The following is a 23427-nucleotide window of genomic DNA, read 5'->3' as shown; positions in this document are numbered from 1 at the left end:
TTTTCTCAAATGAGGTTCAAAATAGTATGAGATAAATGTTGAGATCTCCTTAACAATATAGGTCGCACATATTGACGCCTCAACATGTGCCTTGTTCTTAATATTTTTTTTTAAGATTAAACAAGAACCTGTATATATATATATATATATATATATATAATAAAAAATTATCAATTAAAAAATAAAAAAATATTTAATTATGAATTACATAGCAACTATAATATCTAACCTCTCGAATGGATATGTCTATCTGTACTGGACCGGCCTCCAACTTTTTACCTTAAACGATAAATGTTCAGGTAGATGCTCCATTGAGTCAAAAAATGATGGAGGGAATGTCATCTTAAGTTTTCATATTATCAAAAAACGATGTTTGTTTTAAACCTCTTAATGTGATCAACATTCAACTTGCTGGAGCATATATCTTTGAAGAAATGACTGATCTTCGTTAGTGCGTTCTATATCCTTTTTGGCAACAAATCATAATAAGCTAATGGGATGAGTGTTTGCATAAATACATAGCAATCATGACTCTTCATTCCATATAATTTACATTCCTCTGTATTAACTAGCCATGATATGTTCGAGGCATGTCCGTCGGGGAAACGCAGATTCTTAAGCCATTTATAGATTAGTAGTTGTGCGTTTTTCTCTAACACGAAGCTTGCTCTTGGTTTTACAACCCGTAACCCATTATAAACTAACTTCATATTTTTATGGGTACAGAACAGCGCTACATCTAATCTAGCCTTGATGTTGTCCTTTGTCTTCCCCTTCACATCCATAACAACATTGAAAATGTTCTCAAACACATTCTTTTCAATGTGCATGACGTCAAGGTTATGGTGGAGAAAATTGATCTTCCAATAAGGAAGCTCCTAAAAGATACTTCGCTTCACCCAGTTATGGGTCAAACCAAAACCAAGAAACTTTTGCTTACCTGATTAGAGACTAAACACAATGTCATCATACCCTGACACAACATCAAACAATTCTTCACTAGAAAGACGCGGGGGTGCAACATCCTTTTCAACTCTGCCAACAAAGAAATCTTTTCTGTTCTTTCTGTACCTATAATTCAGCAGCAAGAAATGACGGTGACAGTTAAAAAAACAAGCTTTACCCTATTTGTTAAAGTGAATGCCTTGTTGTTCTCTATATAATATGGACATGCTAGCTTTCCATGTGTGCTTCAACTAGAAACTATTCCATAAGTTGGGAAATCATTGATAGTCCATATCAAAGCCGCTCTTATAACTAAATTTTATTTCCTCGAGATGTCATAAGTCAGAGCTCCAAAAGATAAAAATTACGTCAACTTATCAATTAATGGACAAAGACAAACATTTATATTCCAACCCAGAATGCTCGGACTTGGTATGACCATAGATAAAAACCATCACTATGACCGGCCAACAGGAATAAAGAGTAGTAAATGACCCAAATGGGTTGAATCTATGCACAACTCAAGATGCATGTTCCTTGATTCAGCTAAAAAGTGAGGATGCGTACTATTAAAGTGTTTCTAGGCTTCATCGTTAAAAGGATGCACCATCACTCCATCAACCGCATGATGTGATTGGTGCCGTATTATATGCTCAGCAGTCCTTGGTGACATGAATAGCCTCTGCAGTCTAGGTGTGATTGGAAAGTATCTAAGTTTTTTATATGCCATGAGAGTCTTCCCTTTACTAGTTTTGGGCTTATAACGGGAATGCCCACATGTCATGCAATAAGTTAGCTCAGTATTTTCAAGGTAGTGTAACATGCATAAGTTAGAGCACATGTTAATTTTCTAGTATCCTAAATTGAGGGGTTTTATCATGAACTTGGCAGCATAGAAGTTCTCCTTCAACCTGTTCCCTTTAGGTAAAATATTTCTCGCCCATTCAATAATCTTGTCATAACTGGCCTTAATCAACTCTTGATTTGACTTGATGGTGAACACCTGTGCTACGCTACGGTCGATAATTTATTGTGGTTCATGTAGCCATCCCATAATAGTTCATCAGAATCTTTCAACAGATCAAAAAACTTTGTTGCATCTGTATTAGGTTTATCTTCTATGATTGGACATTCACTAACATTATCTTCTCTTATTCTCATTGCATCCATAACCATATTCTTGTAATGATTATTGTTCTCATTTCCAACTTCATGCATGTTACTAGTATTAGAAGTTGACCCGACTACCCTTTTAACTATGCTCTCATTAGGAACAAATAGTTCTCCGTGTGCATACCAATACAGGTAATCCTCCATGAACCCTTTGGTTAGAAGATGCATCAACATCTTGAAGAAAAAATTTAAATTTTTACACTTCCTGTATAGATACCTAATACTGCCATCAGTAAAATTTCTCGGGATAGATGTTATAAAATTAATAAAACCTTGAACACCGTTATAATAATCTACCCTCTACAATCTTTGGGGTGAGTCCCGATACATCTATGAACAATCATCCATGACTTCTATTGAATCTCTATAAAACATAACAAAAATATTGGTTTCTTATGTTAAATATTCATTATCAATTATCCAACAAACTAAACAAACACTTATGTTAAATATTCATTATGAATTATCAACTATCAACGTCCATACATACAAATTTATACATATATAAATTTACAAAAATCGCAACTTCGCAATAGAATTGATAACATTTAAAATGAACCCGTTAAACAAGCTATTATTTATTTCATCACAACACATCTAATTCAGTGTAATTCAAACAAAATTTCAATAATTTATAAACAAATATAATTTGATAAAATCTAAAACAAACTATCACAACTACAAAATTACATTCATATTACAAGTTTCTTTGACAAATAATAATCAAACAAGTACATATGTTAACAAAATACATATACTTAAAAAACAATAAAATTTACATTTAAATGTTAAAACTAAAAACGACAGATTTACTTATATAAAAATGATAAAATCCACAAGAACGGATATTCTAACCACGTACAAAAGTATAAGCAATTTGAGTGCTTGTGTTGAGAAGAGGGGAGAATTAGGATAGGTGGTTGACTGCATTTTAGGAAGGGAGAGGTGAGATGGGGAAGAAGAAGGAGAAACTGAGAAAGAGAGTGTCAGTAGAGTGGGAATCAGTGGCGGAGGCAGGGGGGCTGGCAGGGGCCCCGACCCCTTCCTTGGTCCTCATTTAATATATATTTCAATAAAATAAATTTTTTTAAAATAATTCATTTAATTTGGCCCTCCTCAATTTTCTTGCTCCGCCCCTGGTGGGAATATACTAGTTGTTACTAATAGAATCACCGACGGACACGTTCTATCACTATACCCGTCGGTGGGAGTGCCACGTTACTGTACGACTATCCTAGTTTGAATCCCTTGGTATCCATTGGTAAAATCGTCTGAAAAAATTCACGTCATCACACTGTTGCAACTTAAAAAAAAAAGTGTCTCGACCGTCAGTGATACGGTTAGTATATACCAACAAATTTTGAGATGAAATTATTTACATCAATAAAAAGTTCCAACAAAAATATACTCTCAGTAATGCTATTGGTGTTCTCTGCTTTTTTGGTAGTGATAAATTATATGGATTGGTTACCTAATAGATTAAAAGTATAAGAGACTAAAATAAACTTTTCAAACAAATTATAAAGCCATTATCTATGTCAAATGTGTTTTTCACTTAAGTTTTTTTTTTCAATTTAGCCCTCACAAAAAAACAAAACCATGCAATTGGACTTCAATTTGAATTTGAAAGACTCAATTGTGCAAAAAACCAAGTTTGAGAGCCAACTTTATATATGTTTTTTTAAATCACCATTACACTCCACAAAAAATATAAAAGGTAAACAGTAAAAAAAGCAATACGTTTTATAAATTATGTTAATTACTAATTAGTAACCCCTTCGTACAACCCCACTTCAAATTCCACAGGAAATCCCCGTTAAAATATCGAAATATAGTGACTCAAAAAATTTTAGGTAAAATCCAGGCACCAAGAGCATAATTATCTCAATAATAAATTAACAATAATTAATTCCAGCATCTTCAAAATTTCTCAAGGAAGGCTAGGGTCTGCTCCGTATTTTTATATTATACTCCATTTAATCGCTTCTTAACAGATTCATAAAAAGAGGAAGAAGAATTGTTTTCGCTGTTGATTGATTTGGGTTTCTCCCACCAAAATTAAGAGCATGCACATGGAAGCAGGTCCTCCATAAGAGGTGCATTGAAGTGAATTGGTGACGGCAACCAGCCATGATATCCTCAGGAGGAGAACTTTCCAGTTGGTAAAAATGGGAAAAAACAAAATGTTATTGAGCTACAAACTGAATCGATGCATTCTCAGAATAAAGATTCATTCGGGGCAAAAGACTAAGACTGAATAGTATTGAAGGACCAAAGCCATCCAGGGTCATCATCATATCCACTTTCCAGGAAATTTCTTACTCTGTCTTGTTCAAAGTAAAAGACACGCATGAAGTTTGTCCATCTTCATGGATGGACAAGAAATTCGAGGAACGAAGATGGGTTGAAGGTGATGCTATAAGGTTGCTTACTTGTTGCCTGGTCCTATTTTGACATATAATCCATAATGGAACGTTACTGTATGTCCATCACTATTGAGTATAGAACTTGCCAATCTCACCTCTTCATGGTAGCGGTAGAACTCAGCTAGAGCCTACCGTTAGACACAGTCAATTGCACATACTGTTCAGGTTATTGGATTAGTTCATCTGTTAAAGCTCTGATTTACCAAATTTTATGGGTGAAACATTCTTGTAAAACCCATTTTTCCTTTTTCTCAGTTTTTTTTTTTTTTTGTTTAATAAAAGATTCGTAGGTGTGTGGCAAGCAAGGGAATCCCATCAAGATTGATAGAAGCTTAACCACTTTCATCATGTTTATGACACCGGCACTTTTTTTTTTTCCTTTTTTGATGCGACACTGACTGGATCACCATTAAAATAGTGCCCATTGACAAAGAATGAGCACGATAATGATATTAAGAAAACATAACTATAACACTGACGATCCTCTAGCTCTAGATCCTTATATTGATGAGTAAAGCAGCTTTGTTGTCGTCCACCTATGCAAAACATTGCCAGAAACATCATAAAATGCAATCTCTGCTGCATCCCGAGTCAACTGCACAGACATGAAACCTTGACCATCATAGAAGAATTTTAGCCCGCCTGTCTTTTGTTTTTTAATGTCACCCCTCCACGCCTTAGACCCAGCTCCACTAGTTAGAAATTGTATTGGGCTGTAAAACAATTGTCCAACATTAGTAACATTTTCGTAAACTCTTTCCAGTTTCCACTAACACACATCGCTTAAGGTGTACCTCTCTGCGTCACCGATGTGTTCAAGGCAATGGTCATGTCCATTCATGTAAAAATCCACTTTGTTTGCCTGAATTTAGTGAAAACAGCAGAGGATTTGCTCCAATCTTGTGTCGAGAACCATTTAATCAGAGAAAAAGGGAACTGAATTCGAGTGATTGTGTTTACCTTCAGGATTGGAAGAAGCTTGCTTACAAGTTCCTTAGTGTCCCCGTGATGTCCAATGCTTCTAATTGAGTGATGACCCACGACAATTTTCCACTTTGCACTTGATTCGCTCAACGCCAACTTTAGATCCTGCTCCAAAAAAAGGGTACAGTCCACCAGATAAATTATCCACAGATTATTTACACAGTTGATCATAGGCTTCTGATTGAGTGGCTATTAATGTTACACATGCTGTAAACTTGATGCATTATTTTGAAAGTGAAACAATAATGAACATAAACACCTTTATTAGGTTAGCGACATAAGCTCTAGGAGAACCAATGCCTCTCCAGTCATAAGTATGGCCCTCGGCATCAGCGAAGTAAGATTGGACAAAAGGGGTGGTGTCCACAAAGAAAATTTCAGCCAATTCTACAGAAAACCAAATGATTTAATTAATTATTGGATGAATACATCCTGTACAATTGAAAATTTGAACAAAATAGCTAGTGCAGTGTATATATGACATGAAGGAAAGGGAACACTTAAAAAGTAGAAGCTACACACCAGCATCGACAATGAAAGATCTCAAACAAAGCCACCTGCTATCTATTTTCCTGAGGTGAAGGCTTAACTGTGCTTCCGCATTCCCTCTATAATCATGGTTTCCCAACACTGCAGAAAAGAAAAAGAAAGTTAAGAAAAATGTTAAAGAATTCTAATCCAATAAGATCAATATTGAAACAAAATCATTAGTTGTGCCAGTTTGTGTACTCACCACTATACCACTGCTTTTGCAAACTCTTTGCGGTGTAGATTTGGGTAAACGATTCCTCAAATGCTTTGTCTTGTTCACTAGTTAACCCATCATCATAGAAATTATCGCCTGTTGAAACCACAAAATCTATGTCCAGCTTCTCTCCAATCCTACCCATCTGTATCCATACAAATCATAGGCAGTAATTAATTGAAGGAAAGCTCTTCAAAAGATGGAAATGCCAGTTACATGTTGCATGACTTTTCTCAAACTCCCCTCCCACACGCGCGCACACATACAAGAACATGGTGAAAATTAAAGAAAAGCAAGGAAGTTGGTAGAACCTGAAGAGCAACTTCAGACTGGTTGAAAGCACCTTTTCTGCCCCAGTCTCCAAGCACCAGAAAGGAAAGAGTCCCGTCAGTTTTTGCAGGTTGTTCAAACCTTCGAAGCTCTGCATGTGTCGAGACCAAGCACAAACCAAAACTACTAATCATCAAAACAAGGCATAGAGCCATGTATTCGCTGTTAAGACCTGCTGCCATGTCTCTCTAGCTAGAGCTGAACCGAGAAAAAAACTCAGATAGAGGTGAAATGGATACACAGAACAGAATCTTGGTGGGAATAATTCTTTGTACCAAATAGTAACTTTCAAACTTCTCTGTGCTGCAGGGAGTCCAGTCCAGGTCCTATCATTTTTAGTCTAGGAGGCTCTATTTTATAGACAAAGTTATCTGGTTGATTGATTAATGTAGCGTAAGAAAATAAGAGACATGAAAAGTTGAGTGTGGTGATGAAACTATTACATTTCAATAATTCATCAATGCGTAGGCCATGTTAGGTAAGGTATGGAAATTTCTACATCAACACTCCCAAAATTAGCCAATTCGGATTACCCATAGCAAAAAGAAATCCAATAGCTCGTGACAATGGTGGAACTGTGCCACAAAAAAAATGGAATTATTGAAGCAGAAGGACTTGTGACATCACTAAAAATTTATTTTATAAATTAATTTCCGCATCATCAAGTTGATCTTTTTTGTTTTCTTCATTGCTTTAATAACTTCGAAGCTTCATTTAGGCGGGCATACAACTGAAATTTTAGAGGTTTCTGTACAAGCAGCAGCAAATTGTAACAGAAACAAACAGTGGGCAGTTTCCGTTTGCTACTTGAGTAGGAGAGAGAGTGAGAAGAACATGACATAAACAGAAACAAAGGGATATGCGAATATGCTGCTGAATCAATGTCCGAATAAAGTTTGAATCCCAATAGAATATTCGGTGGTTAGATTATCTCAAAACATTCGAGTATCAACGAGCACTGTGCATGAGAATGAAATTGTGCATCTTAATATATCCACCACTTAGGGGCACGCGCTCTGTGCAAGTTTATCTAAACTTAAAAAAAATGTACACCTTAAAAAAATTAAATACAAAGATAATATTTGATGCATATTTTTAACAAAAAACAAAAAAAATTAAGGATGATATATACCTACAAAATCTAAAATTAATTGTTTGTGTCAGCTGAAGACTTACTTGTAAAGATGAGAAACAAATACAAGTTAAAATATTTGATGTCCGTGGAGTTTGCGGTTTTTTAACTTAAAATATCATTTTAATAAAAAAACATTCTTGAAACATCAATAAACTAACTCTTCGACTCAAAACACCTTTAAATCAATCTAAAAAAACCAAATTAAACTGAAAAAAAAAATTTCTTTTTCAACTTTAATTTTTTTTTCCTAGCAAAATAAAAAGAAAAAACATTTCAATATAACTTTTTTCATTAAATGGAATCAATTAACACTAATAACATGTTTTTTAGTTGCTAAAATATGAGCAATCAATGACTTTCTCTCTCTTTTTTTGTTTTACTTTTTGATGACTTTTTCTCTTCTCTTAAATCAATGACTTTCTCTCTCTCTGTTTTTTTTTTTACTTTTTGATGACTTTTTTCTCTTCTCTTAGATCCAAAGACTTAAACATGATTAAAATAAAGTTTTCAACTAAAGCATATAATTTTCAAACTAAAAAGATCAAAATAAAATTTGAGAATAATGTCAAGGCATTACTTCCTAAAAAGATGATGAACAAAAAAAATTGGGTAAAAAAAAAAAAAAAACATGCATACTGCCCCATTTTCAAATTTGATCCCTTTATTTATTTATTTTTTAAAACAATAAAACAGACTCTTTTTTAACAAAATCAGTCATAAACTCAATGCTAGAACTTTTTTTTAACCGCAAAAACCTAATAGAAAACAAAGAAAAACAAATTATTAAATCTAATCCTCAATTAATGCAATGTGAAAGGATGATATAAAAAAAAATTAGATGACCAAATTACAAAAAATAATGATTTAAATGACAAAATAAAAAATAGAACTACCATTACAATCCACATTTAACTTACCTGCACTTTGTTGTGGCTTGAGCCAAAAGTTAATTTTGATAAATAAAAAAAAGAAGTATGATCCATTAGGTTAGGCCCTTTCTTAGCCCAAATTTTAAACTAAATAAAATAAGAGTTAAATTTATACGACCTGATCAACCAAACAAGGAAAAACATGAAACATTTGACTAAGAAAAAAAATCCAATTGGACTTTAAAAAAAATTCAAGGAGATGGTGTTTTAATATTGTTTTTAAAATATTAAAATGATGAGATTTTAAGTTAATTTTTCAAGTACATGACCTAGTTGGGTCAAAGAATTTTATTTTTTTATTTAACAACACAATAATAAAATAGACATACATAAAAAAATTGATTAAATAATTTTTTTAAAAAATAAAAAACATCATGAAAGCTAATTTAATATAAAAAGGCTTATGATCTCAGCAAAACAAAAGAAAACATAAAATTAAGTGGTACTCAATAAACAAATCTCAAATAAATTTTTAATAATGATTTAAATTAAAATTCAAAGGAAAAAATATAGAATTAGACAGGTCACGCTTGTGGTCTTAACTAGTGGATCATGTACTCAAAACTAGTGGATCACTCATCAAAATCAAAAGAATGCAATTTAATTAAAAAAGGAGCACATGAGATATGCACAAAAACAATTGGGAGAATAAATTGTGGTCCGATGAGAAAAAGAAGATGTATTCTATAAAATTTATCGAATGCTATCATATTTTAAAAAGAACATCCCTTAGTAGGGTTTTTATGTTAGATGACTAGAAAATATACTTTAATTTTATCAAAATTAGTTTTTCTTTTGTGTATATTCATGTGATTTACCATCCACAAATTAACTTTACAAAAAGATTGGTGCTAATAATATGCAATAGAGAAATAATTAAAATTGTTAAGATAATGTTATCATATACCCACGCAATAGATTTTGGAAGAAATGGCATGGTGGTTATGTCTATCTTCATTTGGCATTCTTACCCAGGGTGTTGTGCCTTCATACAGGAAAAAAAAAAAAGCATGTTATTATCACATACATCTATCAAAGCATCTATGTAAAAACAAGAAAATCTTCAAACATGTATAAAGAAGGTCTAAGAAGGGGATGTTTCACATTCATCAGAGAACATCATAAAGATTCTCCTAATGTGATCATCAATTTTATTCAAAAAATCAAATCACTACAATATTGAGCTTCTTCTATGCAAATTTTGATATGTAATACTAGATCAAGTTCAACATAAAAAGCAAGATACAACTTATCTAATATAAAATTGTATGGCAAGAAATTTACTTTTTGAAAGGTTAAAAAAAACATATAAAAGAAAGGACGAGGGGAAGAACCCCAATATTCACAGTCACATTCAACTATAATATTGGAAGGTAAGCAAAGATTCAACAAAATAAAATAGTCATACATAAAATTTGAAACAAGTTGTGAAAGGAACAATAGCCTAAATGCATTGCGCGTCATCAATAGTTAAAAACATTATTAAACTTTCTAATTTAATTCACAAAAATCATCTAGTTGCTAAAACAAAACCTAGACCATTATAATGTTGGAAAAAAGATATGTGTGGTATATGATAAAAAAAAGTATATTTTCATCAAGAGGAAGAAAAAGAGCAAATGATGACGTGGATGGGAGAGATGAATTTTTTAGGGAAGACTCGGGCGTGATTTGCTGGTATAGAGAGTGAAAACGACGGTATAGAGAGTGAAAACGACGCTGTTGGTGGTTGTTATTAGTGTTAAAAGTTTGGTATTTCTAGTTAAAGGAAGCTTGAAGTTCTACTAAAACAAATATAAGGGTTTATCAATCGGAAATTATCTGCTTTATCAAAAACAGAAAAAAAAGCAAAAGATATGTTGTAAGTGTGTTTGAAGCTAAATGAGCTGAAAAGTATTTTTATCTATCATTAACTTGAATTAGCTTCAAATCAGAACCTAAAACATATCAAAAAGGAAAACAAGAGTTATCAATGATGCAACAAGGTTAAAGGATTAAGAATAACAACTAAAATCTTGTATCTTTTTATTAATCCAAGGACGACATAAAAGATATAAAAATATGAGCAATCAACTAGAACTAGAGTTTGTGTGAGAATCAATAATTTGACTATGACCATCAGTTTTAATTTTGATTGTGGTTTTCAAGTGTTTGATTATGGTTTAAAAGTCTATATTTTTTTTAAATCATGACTACAACTAAAAACAATAGTTTTTTCAAATGAAAATGTGACTATACTATTTGGACTTGTAATATGAATGTTCAAAAGGATATTGACACAGAAAAAAGAACTAACCTTTTCATGCTTAAAAGTTGTCTTCGCATAATGTTCTTTGGATCCTATTGGCCTTTGTTTACTATATTTTCCTCCCATTTCTTGTTGTATGTTTTGTTGACTAACTAAAAGTATGTGTACCTCCGTAACTTCACGAAGTGCAAATTGTTACAAACCCCCCAAGAATCCAACCACAACCCCATTATCAAACCATAAAAGAATCAATATGCTTTTGGCTAATCATTAATCTTGTCCCTTTTTGTTCATTATCTTCAAAGGATGTTTCATCTTCTGAGCAACTCTTTATTGGAGGTCCACAAAGTCTATCCAATAGAAAGAAATAACTGTTAAAAAATTAGTAAAACCTCTTGAAAGATGTAATTGGAAGAAATAAATTAAAAAAACAAAAAAAAAAACCCTAACCACACGGTCATGACTTGGGTGGCCCAACATACCTAAGCTTAAAAAGCTCAGTTTCTAGGATGACTTGTATTTAAGCTTCAGACAATGTTTCTAGTCACCCTTGAATATTTGTTTTACATTTAAGAAAAAATTGACTTGAATCGCAACGTAGCATGAGTAAATCATCTAGTATAGTTATAATTTTCATAACCTGTTTTTACCGCTTTTTAATTTTTCCATTTTCTCCTCGTGTGTTTGTATATATATAATTATAAAGTTCTGGAAATGATTAATGACATTTGATCCTATTAATGTTTTTCCAAATATGTAGCAATGGAAGATCAAATTATTCAAGAAAAAGGGTGGCATTCATCATGTTCCATTGGCCCAAGTAATGGCGATAATGGGCTCAACTTGATTAATTCCAATGGAATTTTTTAAGACAACAAAGCAAATCAAATCACACTCATTGGGTTTGTCATGCAAAAATTAATAGGTCTTCAATGAAAAATAACTTGGATATACTTGTTAATGAGCTTTTAAGGCCTTCATAAAATGACAGCCTATGAGGCCCAAATTAACTGGTACCTGGCTCCAACCATGAGCTATTGTAGGTAGTTTACAATCACACACCATAATTATAGCCTACGCCATTAATTTCATGTAAAGCAATTAATAAATTTATATTTTCATTAAATAAGGTATAAAGAAAGCCAAGATAAGAAACACGGGTGAAACTAAAGCTTTAGGATAATTCAAGGAAATAATTCTCAATCCAAGATTTTAAAATTTAATGAATTCAAAAACACATAAAGAATTTCATAGTACTCGAATGTTTTTAAATTTATTTAATAGAATTCCTAGGATTATTCATTCTCTAATGGTTGCCTTCCTATAAAAAAAAATTGCTTTGATCTGAAATGCTTATCTAATGGTTGCTTGCTATACTGGTTTATTTTTGTTTATCTGCTTCATAAAATCCCATCAATTCATGAATTGCATGTTTTGATAAATTTTTGGTTTCTTCAATAACAACAATATTATGTGGCAAATTTATGTGGCAAATTTTTTAGAATCTTCTTAGTAACTTCTTTATCAAAAACATTATTACCATAACTTTTTATCTGATTTATGATTTTAGCGATTCTTGAAGAGAAATTTTGACTAATTTATTATCCTTCATTGTAAGGTTTTCAAATCCTCTTCATACATTCTGCAACTTTATAGAGATAGCTTTCTCATAACCCTGAAATTCATTTTTCAAAATCTCCTATATTTCTTTTGGCTTCATAATAAAAAAATTTATGGGATAAATTGATTTGCTTCCTCCTATATTTTTATGCATATTTTGCTTATATTCGTTTGCATTTTCTTTTGTCTAAGATACAATAGATTGTGTTTGAGATGGTTTTTCATATTCCTCATCAACTAATATCCATAAATATTATAAAATGAAGATAGTTTTCTTATGAGAACTCTAATATTCATAATGTTCTTCATCAAAGATTAGAATCTAAGTTGCTATACAGAAAAAAGTAGAGATAATTGAAGAAAAAACATTGAAAATGTCGCACATGTGCGGTGTCACGATAATCTTCCACCACTTAAGAAAAATTACAAAGGTCTATCCGGTAAATGTAAAGGCACAAAAAATTCTTATCTCTTATGAGTAAAATGAAATGGGAGTAAGAAGAAATCAACTCTGATATCAAATCTGTTGAAAACAGATTGCAGAAACAGAATTAAAGAAGATTTTTGTATGAAATAACTGGTAAAACTGAGCTCCATACCATAAATGCATGTTTTTATTATTTTATTCTAATTACAATACTAAACAGAGAAGGTCTCTATATATATAATATTGACAATAAACTAATTTCTTCAAAACTTGGAACACATTAACTTCCTCAATCTATAAAAAACAAAAGTAAGTTTGACTTATTAAAAGATAATATCAGATGCAAATAGAATATTTGCTTGACTCAAGTTTGGAAAAAGTTGCGTCATGGAAAAAAATAAAAATAAATGCACTTGTTACGATTGCTAACAATAGCAATAATAAAGAAAGCATATTACAGTTCAATTAATGTAGGTAAAAGCATCAGTGCGTGCCCACTTACATGCGACGAAAACCTCATTATAAAGTAAAAGTCTGTGCTTGGAAATTCAGGGTGAGTACAAGGGATACCAAGAAGGGTTTGGGAATTTTTAAAAACAGGGAATTAACCAGCACTAAACAGAAGTTAAGCATTACCAACAAAAACAAAAAGAACTGTAATTCAAGAAAAAAGTATAAGAGAACCATTGCAGGCCAATATATAGTAACATTGAATTGAACGTGTTTTAGAGGCTTGCATAGAAGTTCCAATCCAGTCATGATAATGATACCAAAAAAAAAACTATAAACCAAAAGGAAAACAAACATGAAGTATCCTTAAAGATGTTTCCAGTCAGCCCTTAAACTGATAAACCCGACTGTACCTGTATCAGGAGAAGAAATCATGTCAGCAGGTGGCCGGCAGGGTAAAACATTAGTTGGGCGAATAGAAAAACATGAGTTTCAAATGAGAAAAAAGCATGAGCTGTGGAAAAAAGCTGACTCCTAGATCGCAAGGTGAATACTATTCTTATTTTTGTTTTCTTAACGATTGTTGCTTGAAGTGAATCTGAGAAATCTGATTTTCTTAAAGAAGTTATTTGAATTGTTCAAATTCCCAAAGGCATGCAGCTGCAATAGAATCCTAGAAATTCCATAGAAAAAAAAAACAAAACAGATCAATGAATCACAAAACCCTTCCTTGATAATTTAATGAAGATGAAACCCTACACTGCATTGAGACTTGAGTTCCTTTCTCAACACAAACAGCTAATTGTTTTTTTTTATTACCGAACATCATGTTTATGGGGTTGGTTTTAAAAGTTAAAGCAATCGCGTAAACAAACACCTTCTTAACTTTTTACTTTAAAAGTATTTTTATAAGAATTTAATTTTTTTATATTTTTTATGTTAAATTAATATTTTTTTAGATTATTTTGATTTATTGATATTAAAAATAATTTTTTAAAATAATATTATTTGATATATTTTTAAATTAAAAATATTTTAAAAAATAATTACAACCATACTCTCTATAAATAATTGAGGTATTTGTTCCCTTGATAGAGCTTAAAAGGCTATAAAAAAATAATTAATAATAATGAAGGATTCTTAGTCGATATGAGTTGTAAGTTCATGGGTATCATATGCAATACCCTTTCAAGCTATTCTTTTAACCATCCAATTAATAACTAGTATGGATTAGTTGTTAAATTCAATTTAAGGTTTGACTTGTTAAAAAAACTTAAATTATTGAGTCATTAAAACCTGGTTTAACCTCGTTAAAAGCATTAAAAAGATGTTTTTCAAGATGCACTCGCAAGTTGTACTTTAAAAACAAACAGACATTAAATCAATTAACAAGTCATTAAATTATTTTTTTTAATTAAAACAATATTATTTTATTATTTAAAAAAAGTATATGTTTTTGAGATTATAAGTTTTGGCCAAATCAATTAAATTATAAATTAACTCTCCGAGACATCTAGGTTTTGTTGTAAAATATTTTTTTCATGGGATAATGTTGGTTTAAAGTTTGTGTTGTTGTTGTATTATTATTATTAATTCAACTCTAAATAAGTTATATGGCAAAAATAATAATTAACTTACCCGCACTTTATCGTAGCTCAAATCAAAAGTTAATTTTGATTAAAAAAAAAAGTGAGATTCATTAGGTTAGGCCCATTCCAATTTAAAACTAAATAAAATAACAGTTAAATTTATATGACCTGATCAACCAAGCAAGGAAAAACATGACCCATTTAACCAAGAAAAAAAATCCACTTTGACTTTAAAAAAAATTCAAGGAGATGGCGTTTCAATATTGTTTTTAAAATATTGAGATGATAAGATTTTGAGTCAATTTGTCAAGCATATGATCTAGTTGGGTAAAAGAATTTTATTTTTTTATTTAACAACATGATAGTAAAATAGATATACATAAAAAAAATTGATTAAATAATTTTTTAAGAAAATAAAAAACATCATGAAAGCTAATTTAATAGAAAAAGGCTAATGATCTAAGCAAAATGAAAGAAAACATAAAATTAAGTGGTACTCAATAAACAAATCTCAAATAAATTTTTAATCATGATTTAAGTTAAAATTTAAAGAAAAAAATAAAGAACTAAACAAGTGGCTTATGGTCTTAACCAGTAGATCATGTACTCTAAACTAGTGGATCACTCATCAAAATCAAAAGAATGCAATTTCATTATAAAGGGAACACATGAGATATGCACAAAAACAATTAGGAGAATAAATTGTTGTTCAATGAGAAAAAGAAGATGTATTCTATAAAATTTATTGAGTGTTATCATATCTTAAAAAGAACATCTTTTTGTGGGGTTTTTATGTTAGATGACAAGAAAATATACTTTAATTTTATCAAAATTAGTTTTTTTTTTGTATAATCATGTGATTTACCATCCACAAATTAACTTTACAAAAAAATTGGTGCCAATAGCATGCAATAGAAAAATAATTAAAATTGTTAAGATAATGTTATCACATACCCACACAATAGATTTTGGGAGAAATGGCATAGTGATTACGTCTATCTTTATTTAGCTTTCTTACCCAGGGTGTTATGTCTTCATGCAAAAAAAAAAAAAAAGAGCATGTTACTATCACAAGCATTCATTAAGTTTTTAAAAACAAGAAAATCTTCAAACATGTATAAAAATGGTCTTTGAAGGGGATGTTTCACATTCATTAGAGAACATTATAGAGATTTTTCTAATGTGATTATCGATTTTATTCAAAGAATCAAATCACTGCAATATTGAGCTTCTTCTATGCAAATTTTGATATATAATGCTGGATTAAGTTCAACATAAGAAGCAAGATACAACTTATCTAATATAAAACTTTATGATGAGAAGTTTACTTTTTCAAAGTTAAAAAAAAAAACATATAAAGAAAAGGAAGAGGGGAAGAACCCCAACATTCATAGTCATATACAACTATAATATTGGAAGATAAGCAAAAATTCAACAAAATAAATACAGTCATACATAAAATTTGAAACAAGTTGTGAAAGGAACAATAGCCTAAATGCATTAGGCATCATCAACAGTTAAAAACATTATTAAACTTCCTAATTTAATTCACAAAAATAATCTAGTTGCTAAAACAAAACCTAGACCATTATAATGTTGAAAGAAAAATACGTGTGGCATATGATAAAAAATAGTAATGTAAAATAAAAAACTCAAGAAGAAGATTGAGAAGAAAATATATTTTCATAAAAAAAAAAAAGAGCAAAGGATGACATGGATTGGAGAGATAAATTTGTTAGGGAAGACTCAAGGGTGGTTTGTTGGTATAGAGAGTGAAAACAATGTTGTTAGTGGTTGTTATTAGTGTTAAAACTTTGGTATTTCTGATTAAAGGAAGATTGAAGTTCTACTAAAACAAATATAAAAGGTTTATTGATTAGTACTTAAAAGTGTATTTTTATCAAGGTTTATATTATCATTTTGCACTCGAAGTATCAATAACTCCTTAACTAAAGCATGTTTATCATCGTTTTGCACTTGAAGTATCAATAACTCCTTAACTAAAGCATGTTTTATAATAATATATCTAATAATATAAGATACCTTTAATTTATGATAAATGTTCATTTTAAATGCAAGCCTATCACATAAATGAAAGGATTGATTGATGAATTTAAAAACTAAAATTGAAAGGACAAAGAGATGGTCAAACTTAAAAAAAAAAGATGTCGGTGCAGTCCAAACCGGAATATTATTTAGTAATTGGATCATATCTAGAGATCCAAACCGGAACACTGTTCGGTAATTGGGTCATATCTGGAGCTATAGATCTCAGATTTAGGTCTACTTTATATGGATGGAAAGGTAAGACATAGGCCTACAACTTTCATATAGATCCCAAGATCTAAAAAGGCCACTTTCAAGTTCAAATTGGAGCAACAATAAAGAAGTCCGAATCTGTCCTCCAGCCCGAGCACTGTTCAGTATTTTGGTCATATCTAGAGTTCTAGAAGTCGAAATGATCTGAATTTTTTACACAAAAGCTGAGACAATTTCCTACAACGTCATGTTTTCAAGTGGTTCCAATTTTGACATTATCAATGATTTTTTGGGCAGACAAAAGGATTGTCACCAAGTCAAGAGTTGGCCACTTACTCATTAATTAGTCATCAAATCAATAGTTTCCCATTTTGGCCTATAAAAGGAGGCATTTGCCATGCATTTAGGCATCTTGGTTTGCAGATCAAGATCATGCTCTTGCTTTCTCTTTTTGTATTGTTTGTAATGTTTATGTTTTGCTTTCATTAATATCAAGTTTATGCCTTTCATTTCTTTTCCTTTACTTAGTTAACTTTTATCTTATTTATGTTCTTATTTTGTTTATTTATTTTTCTTTCTTTCATTATGTCTAGCTAAGTTTATTATGTTAAGGTGAAAAGGTTACACTAATGGTGTAAGAATAAGTATGGTGTAAACTTAATATGGACTTGTAAACTTAATATGGACTTTAATGTTTGATACTAACATGTTTTATATTTGTTATCTTGTTCACTCTTTAATACTTTGCTTGGTAAATGACTAATCTTGATTTATGTTGTATAACAATTGGTACAACAAATGCGTGGCACTTTCATAGCCCATACTGTATGGTATAACCGACACCTGAGCTATGAAAGGAACTTGATTTGTTGTTAACATAAGTTATAATCATGAATGCTTGACGAAATTTACAAGTATTAGCATTAATTGAATAAGATGACTAATGTAATCATGTTAACAATCTATAATCTGATTGGAACCTCCTTTGTGTGTGGTTTTCAATTGAATAATAAGAGTTTATACTATACTTGTTTGACATACCATTAGTGGAACCTCTAACATTGACATTTGTTATTATCATTGTTTAATCCTTACATTGATATTCCATCTTAAAGTTTTCATCTTTTTCTTCTTCTTCTTCTTCTTCTTCTTTATTATTATTATTATTATTATTATTATTATTAGTAGTAGTAGTACTACTACTACTACTACTACTATTATTACTGCTACTAATATTATTGTTGTTGTTGTTGTTGTTACTATTGTTATTATTTATAATTGTTGTTTATAATTTGTATAATTAACCTCCTTGTGGTTCGACCCCGGTCTTGCCGGGTTATTTATTACTTCGACACTCCTGCACTTGGGAGAAGACATCAATCTTTTAGTCTTGTCAAGTTTTTGGCGTAGTTGCCGGGGAGGTAAGTTTTGTATAAATTATAATATTTATTTTATTTTCTCTTTTCACTTTTCTTGTATATAACTTTGTTTCTTTTCTCTTGTTTCTTCTGCTTTTGTTTTCTTTTTCCTTTTATTCTATTCCTACACGTGCATGAGAGTGTGGTCACGTACATCAAGTGATAGACTTTGTAGGGTATCATCATCATTTTCAGAAAAGATAGCCGAAGAAGATAATCAATCACTTCATAATGAGAATAATGAAAATAATCGTGCTAGAACACTTAGAGACCATATGAATCCCATAGGCACAAGTGCACCATCATGCATAGTTTTTCCTCCCGATGCATCTCATTTTAATTTTAAACCAGGTATTATTCAACTTTTACCTTCTTTTCATTGCTTAGAATTGGAAAATCCATACTTACATTTAAGGGAATTTGAGGAGGTCTATAACACATATAATAATTTAAATTGTAGCATGAACACCATCAGATTAAAGCTTTTTCCTTTTTCATTAAAAGATAAAGCTAAAACATGGCTACAAAATTTAAGACCAGGATCCATTCGTGCTTGGGATGAAATGTAACAATAGTTTTTAAAGAAGTTTTTCCCATCTCATAGAACAAACTCTTTCAAAAGACAAATCACCACTTTCACTCAAAAACCAGGAGAAATATTTTACCAATGTTGGGATAGGTATCGAGACTTGCTTAGTACTTGCCCTCATCATGGTTTTGAAACATGAAGATTGGTTTCACATTTTTATGAAGGGTTAACACCTAAAGATAGGCAAATGGTTGAATTGATGTGCAATGGAACTTTTGAAGATAAAGACCTTGATGAAGCAATGGAGTAATTAGACTTGTTAGCTGAAAATGCTCAAAATTGGGACACCGCGGGTACTTATGAGGCACCGAGTAAAACTCAACCTCATACATCTAGTGGAGGTATGTACAACCTTAGGGAAGATCATGACCTTCAAGCCAAGTTTGCATCTTTAGCTAGAAAAGTTGAGACACTAGAATTGAAAAAGAGCGGTCAATTAAAATCTATTGAAAACATTGTGTGTTAAATATGTGAAACAAATGAACACTTAACCAATAAGTGTCCAACCTTGCCTTCTTTTAAGGAATGTCTCCAAGAACAAGCCCATGCTTTAAACAGTTTCCAAAGGGCCAACCACAACCCATACTCCCAAACATACAACCCTGGTTGGAGAAATCACCCAAATTTTAGTTGGAAAAGTGAGAACAACAATGCACAAACTTCACAACCACCATTTCAAGCACACCACAATTTCCAAAATTCTTATGGATATGTACCTCCTTATGCTCCACCTCCTAGAAGAAATCTTGAGGAAACATTGCATGCATTCATTGAAAAGCAAGAGACAATCAATACTTAACTTACTCAAAATATGATAGATTTTAAAGATACTCTTACAAAATTAACATCTGTTCTCAGTTTCCAAGAGAAAGGTAAGTTTTCATCTCAACCACAAGAAAATCCCAAGGGGCAATACAATGCAAATGCAAGTAGTTCCGGAAGTCAGCACATAGATCAAGTCAAATCAATCACTACTCTTCGCAGTGGTAAGGTTATTGAAAAACCCTCTCTTGAACCTTATGAAAAAGATGATGAGTCAATCTCTAAGGGTAAGGAAGGGGTTGAATCTGAAAATTGCAAAGAAAAGACAGATTCTCCGCCAGCACTTCCATTTCCTCAAGCCATGACTAAACAAAGGAAAGTCAATCACAACTCTGAAATTTTTGAAACTTTCAAACAGGTAAGAATCAATATACCTTTGCTGGATGCTATTAAACAGGTTCCTTCCTATGCTAAATTTTTGAAAGATCTATGTATTGTGAATAGGAAACTGAATGTGAAAAAGAAAGCCTTTTTAGCCGAATAAGTAAGTGTTATTCTTCAGAATAATAATGCTTTGAAATATAAAGACCCTGGTTGTCCTACAATTTCTTGCTTTATTGGAGAACATAAAATTGAAAAAGTCTTAATTGACCTTGAAGCCAGTGTGAATTTACTTCCATATTCAGTTTTCCAAAGTCTCAATCTAGGTGAGTTAAAACCAACTTCTATAACTCTTTTACTTGCCGATAGATTTGTAAAAGTGCCTAGAGGAATAGTCGAAGATGTGTTAGTACAAGTCGATAAATTCATTTATCCTGTGGATTTTGTTATCTTAAACACAGAACCCGTTGAAGCATGTAATTCATTTCCTGTTATTTTAGGACGTCTTTTTCTTGCAACTTCTAACGCATTAATTAATTGTAGGAATGGATTGATGAAGCTATCATTTGGAAACATGACATTGAAGATGAATATTTTCAACATTTGCAAGCAACCTGGAGATGATAATGATTTACAAGAAGTAGATCATATTGATGAATTAGTTTATGATCAACTTGAATCTACTTTAAGTAAAAATGAGTTGGAGGAATCTGAAGATTTGCAAATGATTTATTCTGAGGAAGAAATCACGGATGAAAAACACACAAAAAATATTGATGCGGATCTTTTGTCAAAAGTGACAACAAATTCGACATCTGACATCACACCAATTGATGATTACTTTCCTAACGAATCCTTACTTTCTCTTAGTCCAATGTCTTGGTACGATAAAAATATCAATTTTCTTACTTTAGGAGATTTGCTAGCTGATTGGAGTACCCAAGACAAAGAAAAGTTTTTAAACGAAGTAAAGAACTTTTATTGTGATGACCCTAACTTATCCAAATATTGTCTTGATCAAATATTTCAAAGATTCATTCCTAACAATAAGGTAAGTAGTGTCATTAAACTTTGTCATTTCTGAAGCATGTGGAAGTTATTTCTCGTCAAAAAAGATAGCTACAAAAATCTTTCAAAATGGATTTTATTAGCCCACCATGTTCAAGGACAAGCATACATTCTGCAAAACTTGTGAAAATTGTCAAAAAGTTGATATTGGTCAAAAAGTTTTGTTTTATGATTCTCAACTTTATGCATTCTCTATAGAGCTAAGATCAAGATGGGGCAATCCTTATGGGGCCTGTGATATTGAGAATTCAATGAATGACAATGTTTTTAAGGAAAATGGACACCATTTGAAAGCTTACTTTGATAATTTTCCTAGTGAAAATGAATTAACTGGTTTGAATGATCTTGTAGATAAAGGTTGATTATTTTGTTTTTCTTACATTGTTTTTATGTTTTTTTTTGAATGATTTTTTGCTAGTTTTTCTCATCCCAGTCAAATGGCGGACAACGGTACTCCGTGACTTAAGTCGGTTCTTCTAGTTTCCCATAATAACTGATATCTGTGTATATATTTGTGCAATTCTTTAAATCTCTCTTCCAATTCTCATTTGATAATGGACACTAATCTTGAAAAATTTAAAAAGTATTTTCTCGCTCTGTCTCAGAATGCGATTACAAAAATTTACCTTGCTAGATATGCAAGATTGAGATTGTTAATGAATTATGGAATTCCTTAAGATATTCGCTGGTTGATTGAAGTAAAGGTCTGATTATCAGGTGAGTCCTCTAACTCCTTCATTTCACACATGCCTGGAACAGGTAAAAGCACTTTTCTAAAGAAACGTCATGCCAAACGACTGAAAGTCTATTATCGATGTGCTAGATGGACTTGTAATGCACAATGTCGTTCTTTAGGAATGATATCTATAAACTGTGAAGATAAAATACAATTCATTAAGGATGGTCTGAGTAAGGAGTCTTTAGATAATCTTCTATGGACTCTTGAGACGCATCCTAGTGGAGATGTGCATCGTGCAATTCATGATTTATGACCACTATTTCATAAAGAACATGATCGACTTAGTTTTGAGAATTTGACTAAAAAAGTCCCTGTTTGCCAGTTTTTAAGAAAACTGGATGGGAAGCCTATCCCCGACCCATAGAGGGCGTTTAAGCCGTTCTTGGAAGTAAAACCAAGGAAAGATGTGAGCCACAATCACAACTACCTATACATGCATATTTTTTTCAAATAAATAAATAAAGAGAGAGAGAGAGATTGTGAGACTCCAGCTGGCCTACACATAGGTGGTATGATTGCCCTTTTAATTTATCATCTATAAAATCCTCTCTGTCTTCCCTTCATTTCCACTCAACTCATACATTCATCAAATATAGAAGTATGTAGAAATGGCAATTCCTCAAGTCATCAAATAAAAAGTATTTGTGTTTTCAGTGGATCTAGTCCTGGGAAAAAAAAGGAGTTTTTAGAATCAGCAAATCATCTTGGTCAGGTGCTAGCTGAGAGAAAGATTCATTTAGTGTATGGGGAAGGCAGTCTTGGGTTAATGAGAGGCAGTCAAGTTTTAGGGGTCGTTCCCGAAGCTTTGGCACAATGGGACATCATTGGAAAAACAATTGGAGAGGAACTTCAGGTCTCCACAATGTCGGCTCGAATGAATGCAATGTTTAACCATGTTGATGCCTTCATTGCTTTACCAAGTGGTCTAGGCACATTGGAAGAGATCTTTCATATTTCCTCTTGGGCCCAACTGCACATTCACCATAGACCCATAGGTTTGTCAAATGTTAATGGTTATTATGATAAGTTGTTGTCTTTTCTTGATCATGCTGTGGAACAGGAATTTCTAACATCTTCTACGCGACAAATCATAATCTCTACTGCTACTGCTGAACAATTGATTAACTAACTACAATCTTTCATTCCTGTAATTGATTCTTCCATGAGTCATATAAATTGGTCAACTAAGGAAAGCCGTAAAAAGCTTAGA

General features: G+C 31.7%; 1 protein-coding gene across 1 annotated transcript; it reads right to left on the bottom strand.

The window, feature by feature from the left end:
• Window positions 1-4865: 4865 nt before the first annotated feature.
• LOC105115813 (purple acid phosphatase 17-like) lies at window positions 4866-6930 on the bottom strand. The gene is made up of 7 exons (XM_011012843.1): window positions 6585-6930; window positions 6262-6418; window positions 6051-6158; window positions 5788-5915; window positions 5505-5633; window positions 5339-5406; window positions 4866-5257 (listed from the first exon to the last, which is right to left on the bottom strand). Exons 1-7 carry the CDS (start codon window positions 6783-6785, stop codon window positions 5044-5046), a joined length of 1005 nt encoding a protein of 334 aa, XP_011011145.1. The 5' UTR covers window positions 6786-6930; the 3' UTR covers window positions 4866-5043.
• Window positions 6931-23427: the final 16497 nt, after the last annotated feature.

Source organism: Populus euphratica, unplaced genomic scaffold, assembly GCF_000495115.2.
Source record: "Populus euphratica unplaced genomic scaffold, PopEup_1.0 scaffold772.1, whole genome shotgun sequence".
Lineage (NCBI taxonomy): Eukaryota > Viridiplantae > Streptophyta > Magnoliopsida > Malpighiales > Salicaceae > Populus > Populus euphratica.
Note: the sequence above shows the minus strand (reverse complement) of the source record. Positions and strands in the feature narration are given on the sequence as shown.

Bases quoted from the DNA above. Each gene is read 5' to 3' on its own strand.
- LOC105115813 (XM_011012843.1), bottom strand. From the start codon at position 6,785: ATGGCAGCAGGTCTTAACAGCGAATACATGGCTCTATGCCTTGTTTTG. The intron at 5,634-5,787 runs GTGTTTATGTTC...TTTTTGGAGCAG, and splicing joins ATGTCGCTAACCTAATAAAG to GATCTAAAGTTGGCGTTGAG. The intron at 5,407-5,504 runs GTAAACACAATC...CACTAAATTCAG, and splicing joins AGCTTCTTCCAATCCTGAAG to GCAAACAAAGTGGATTTTTA.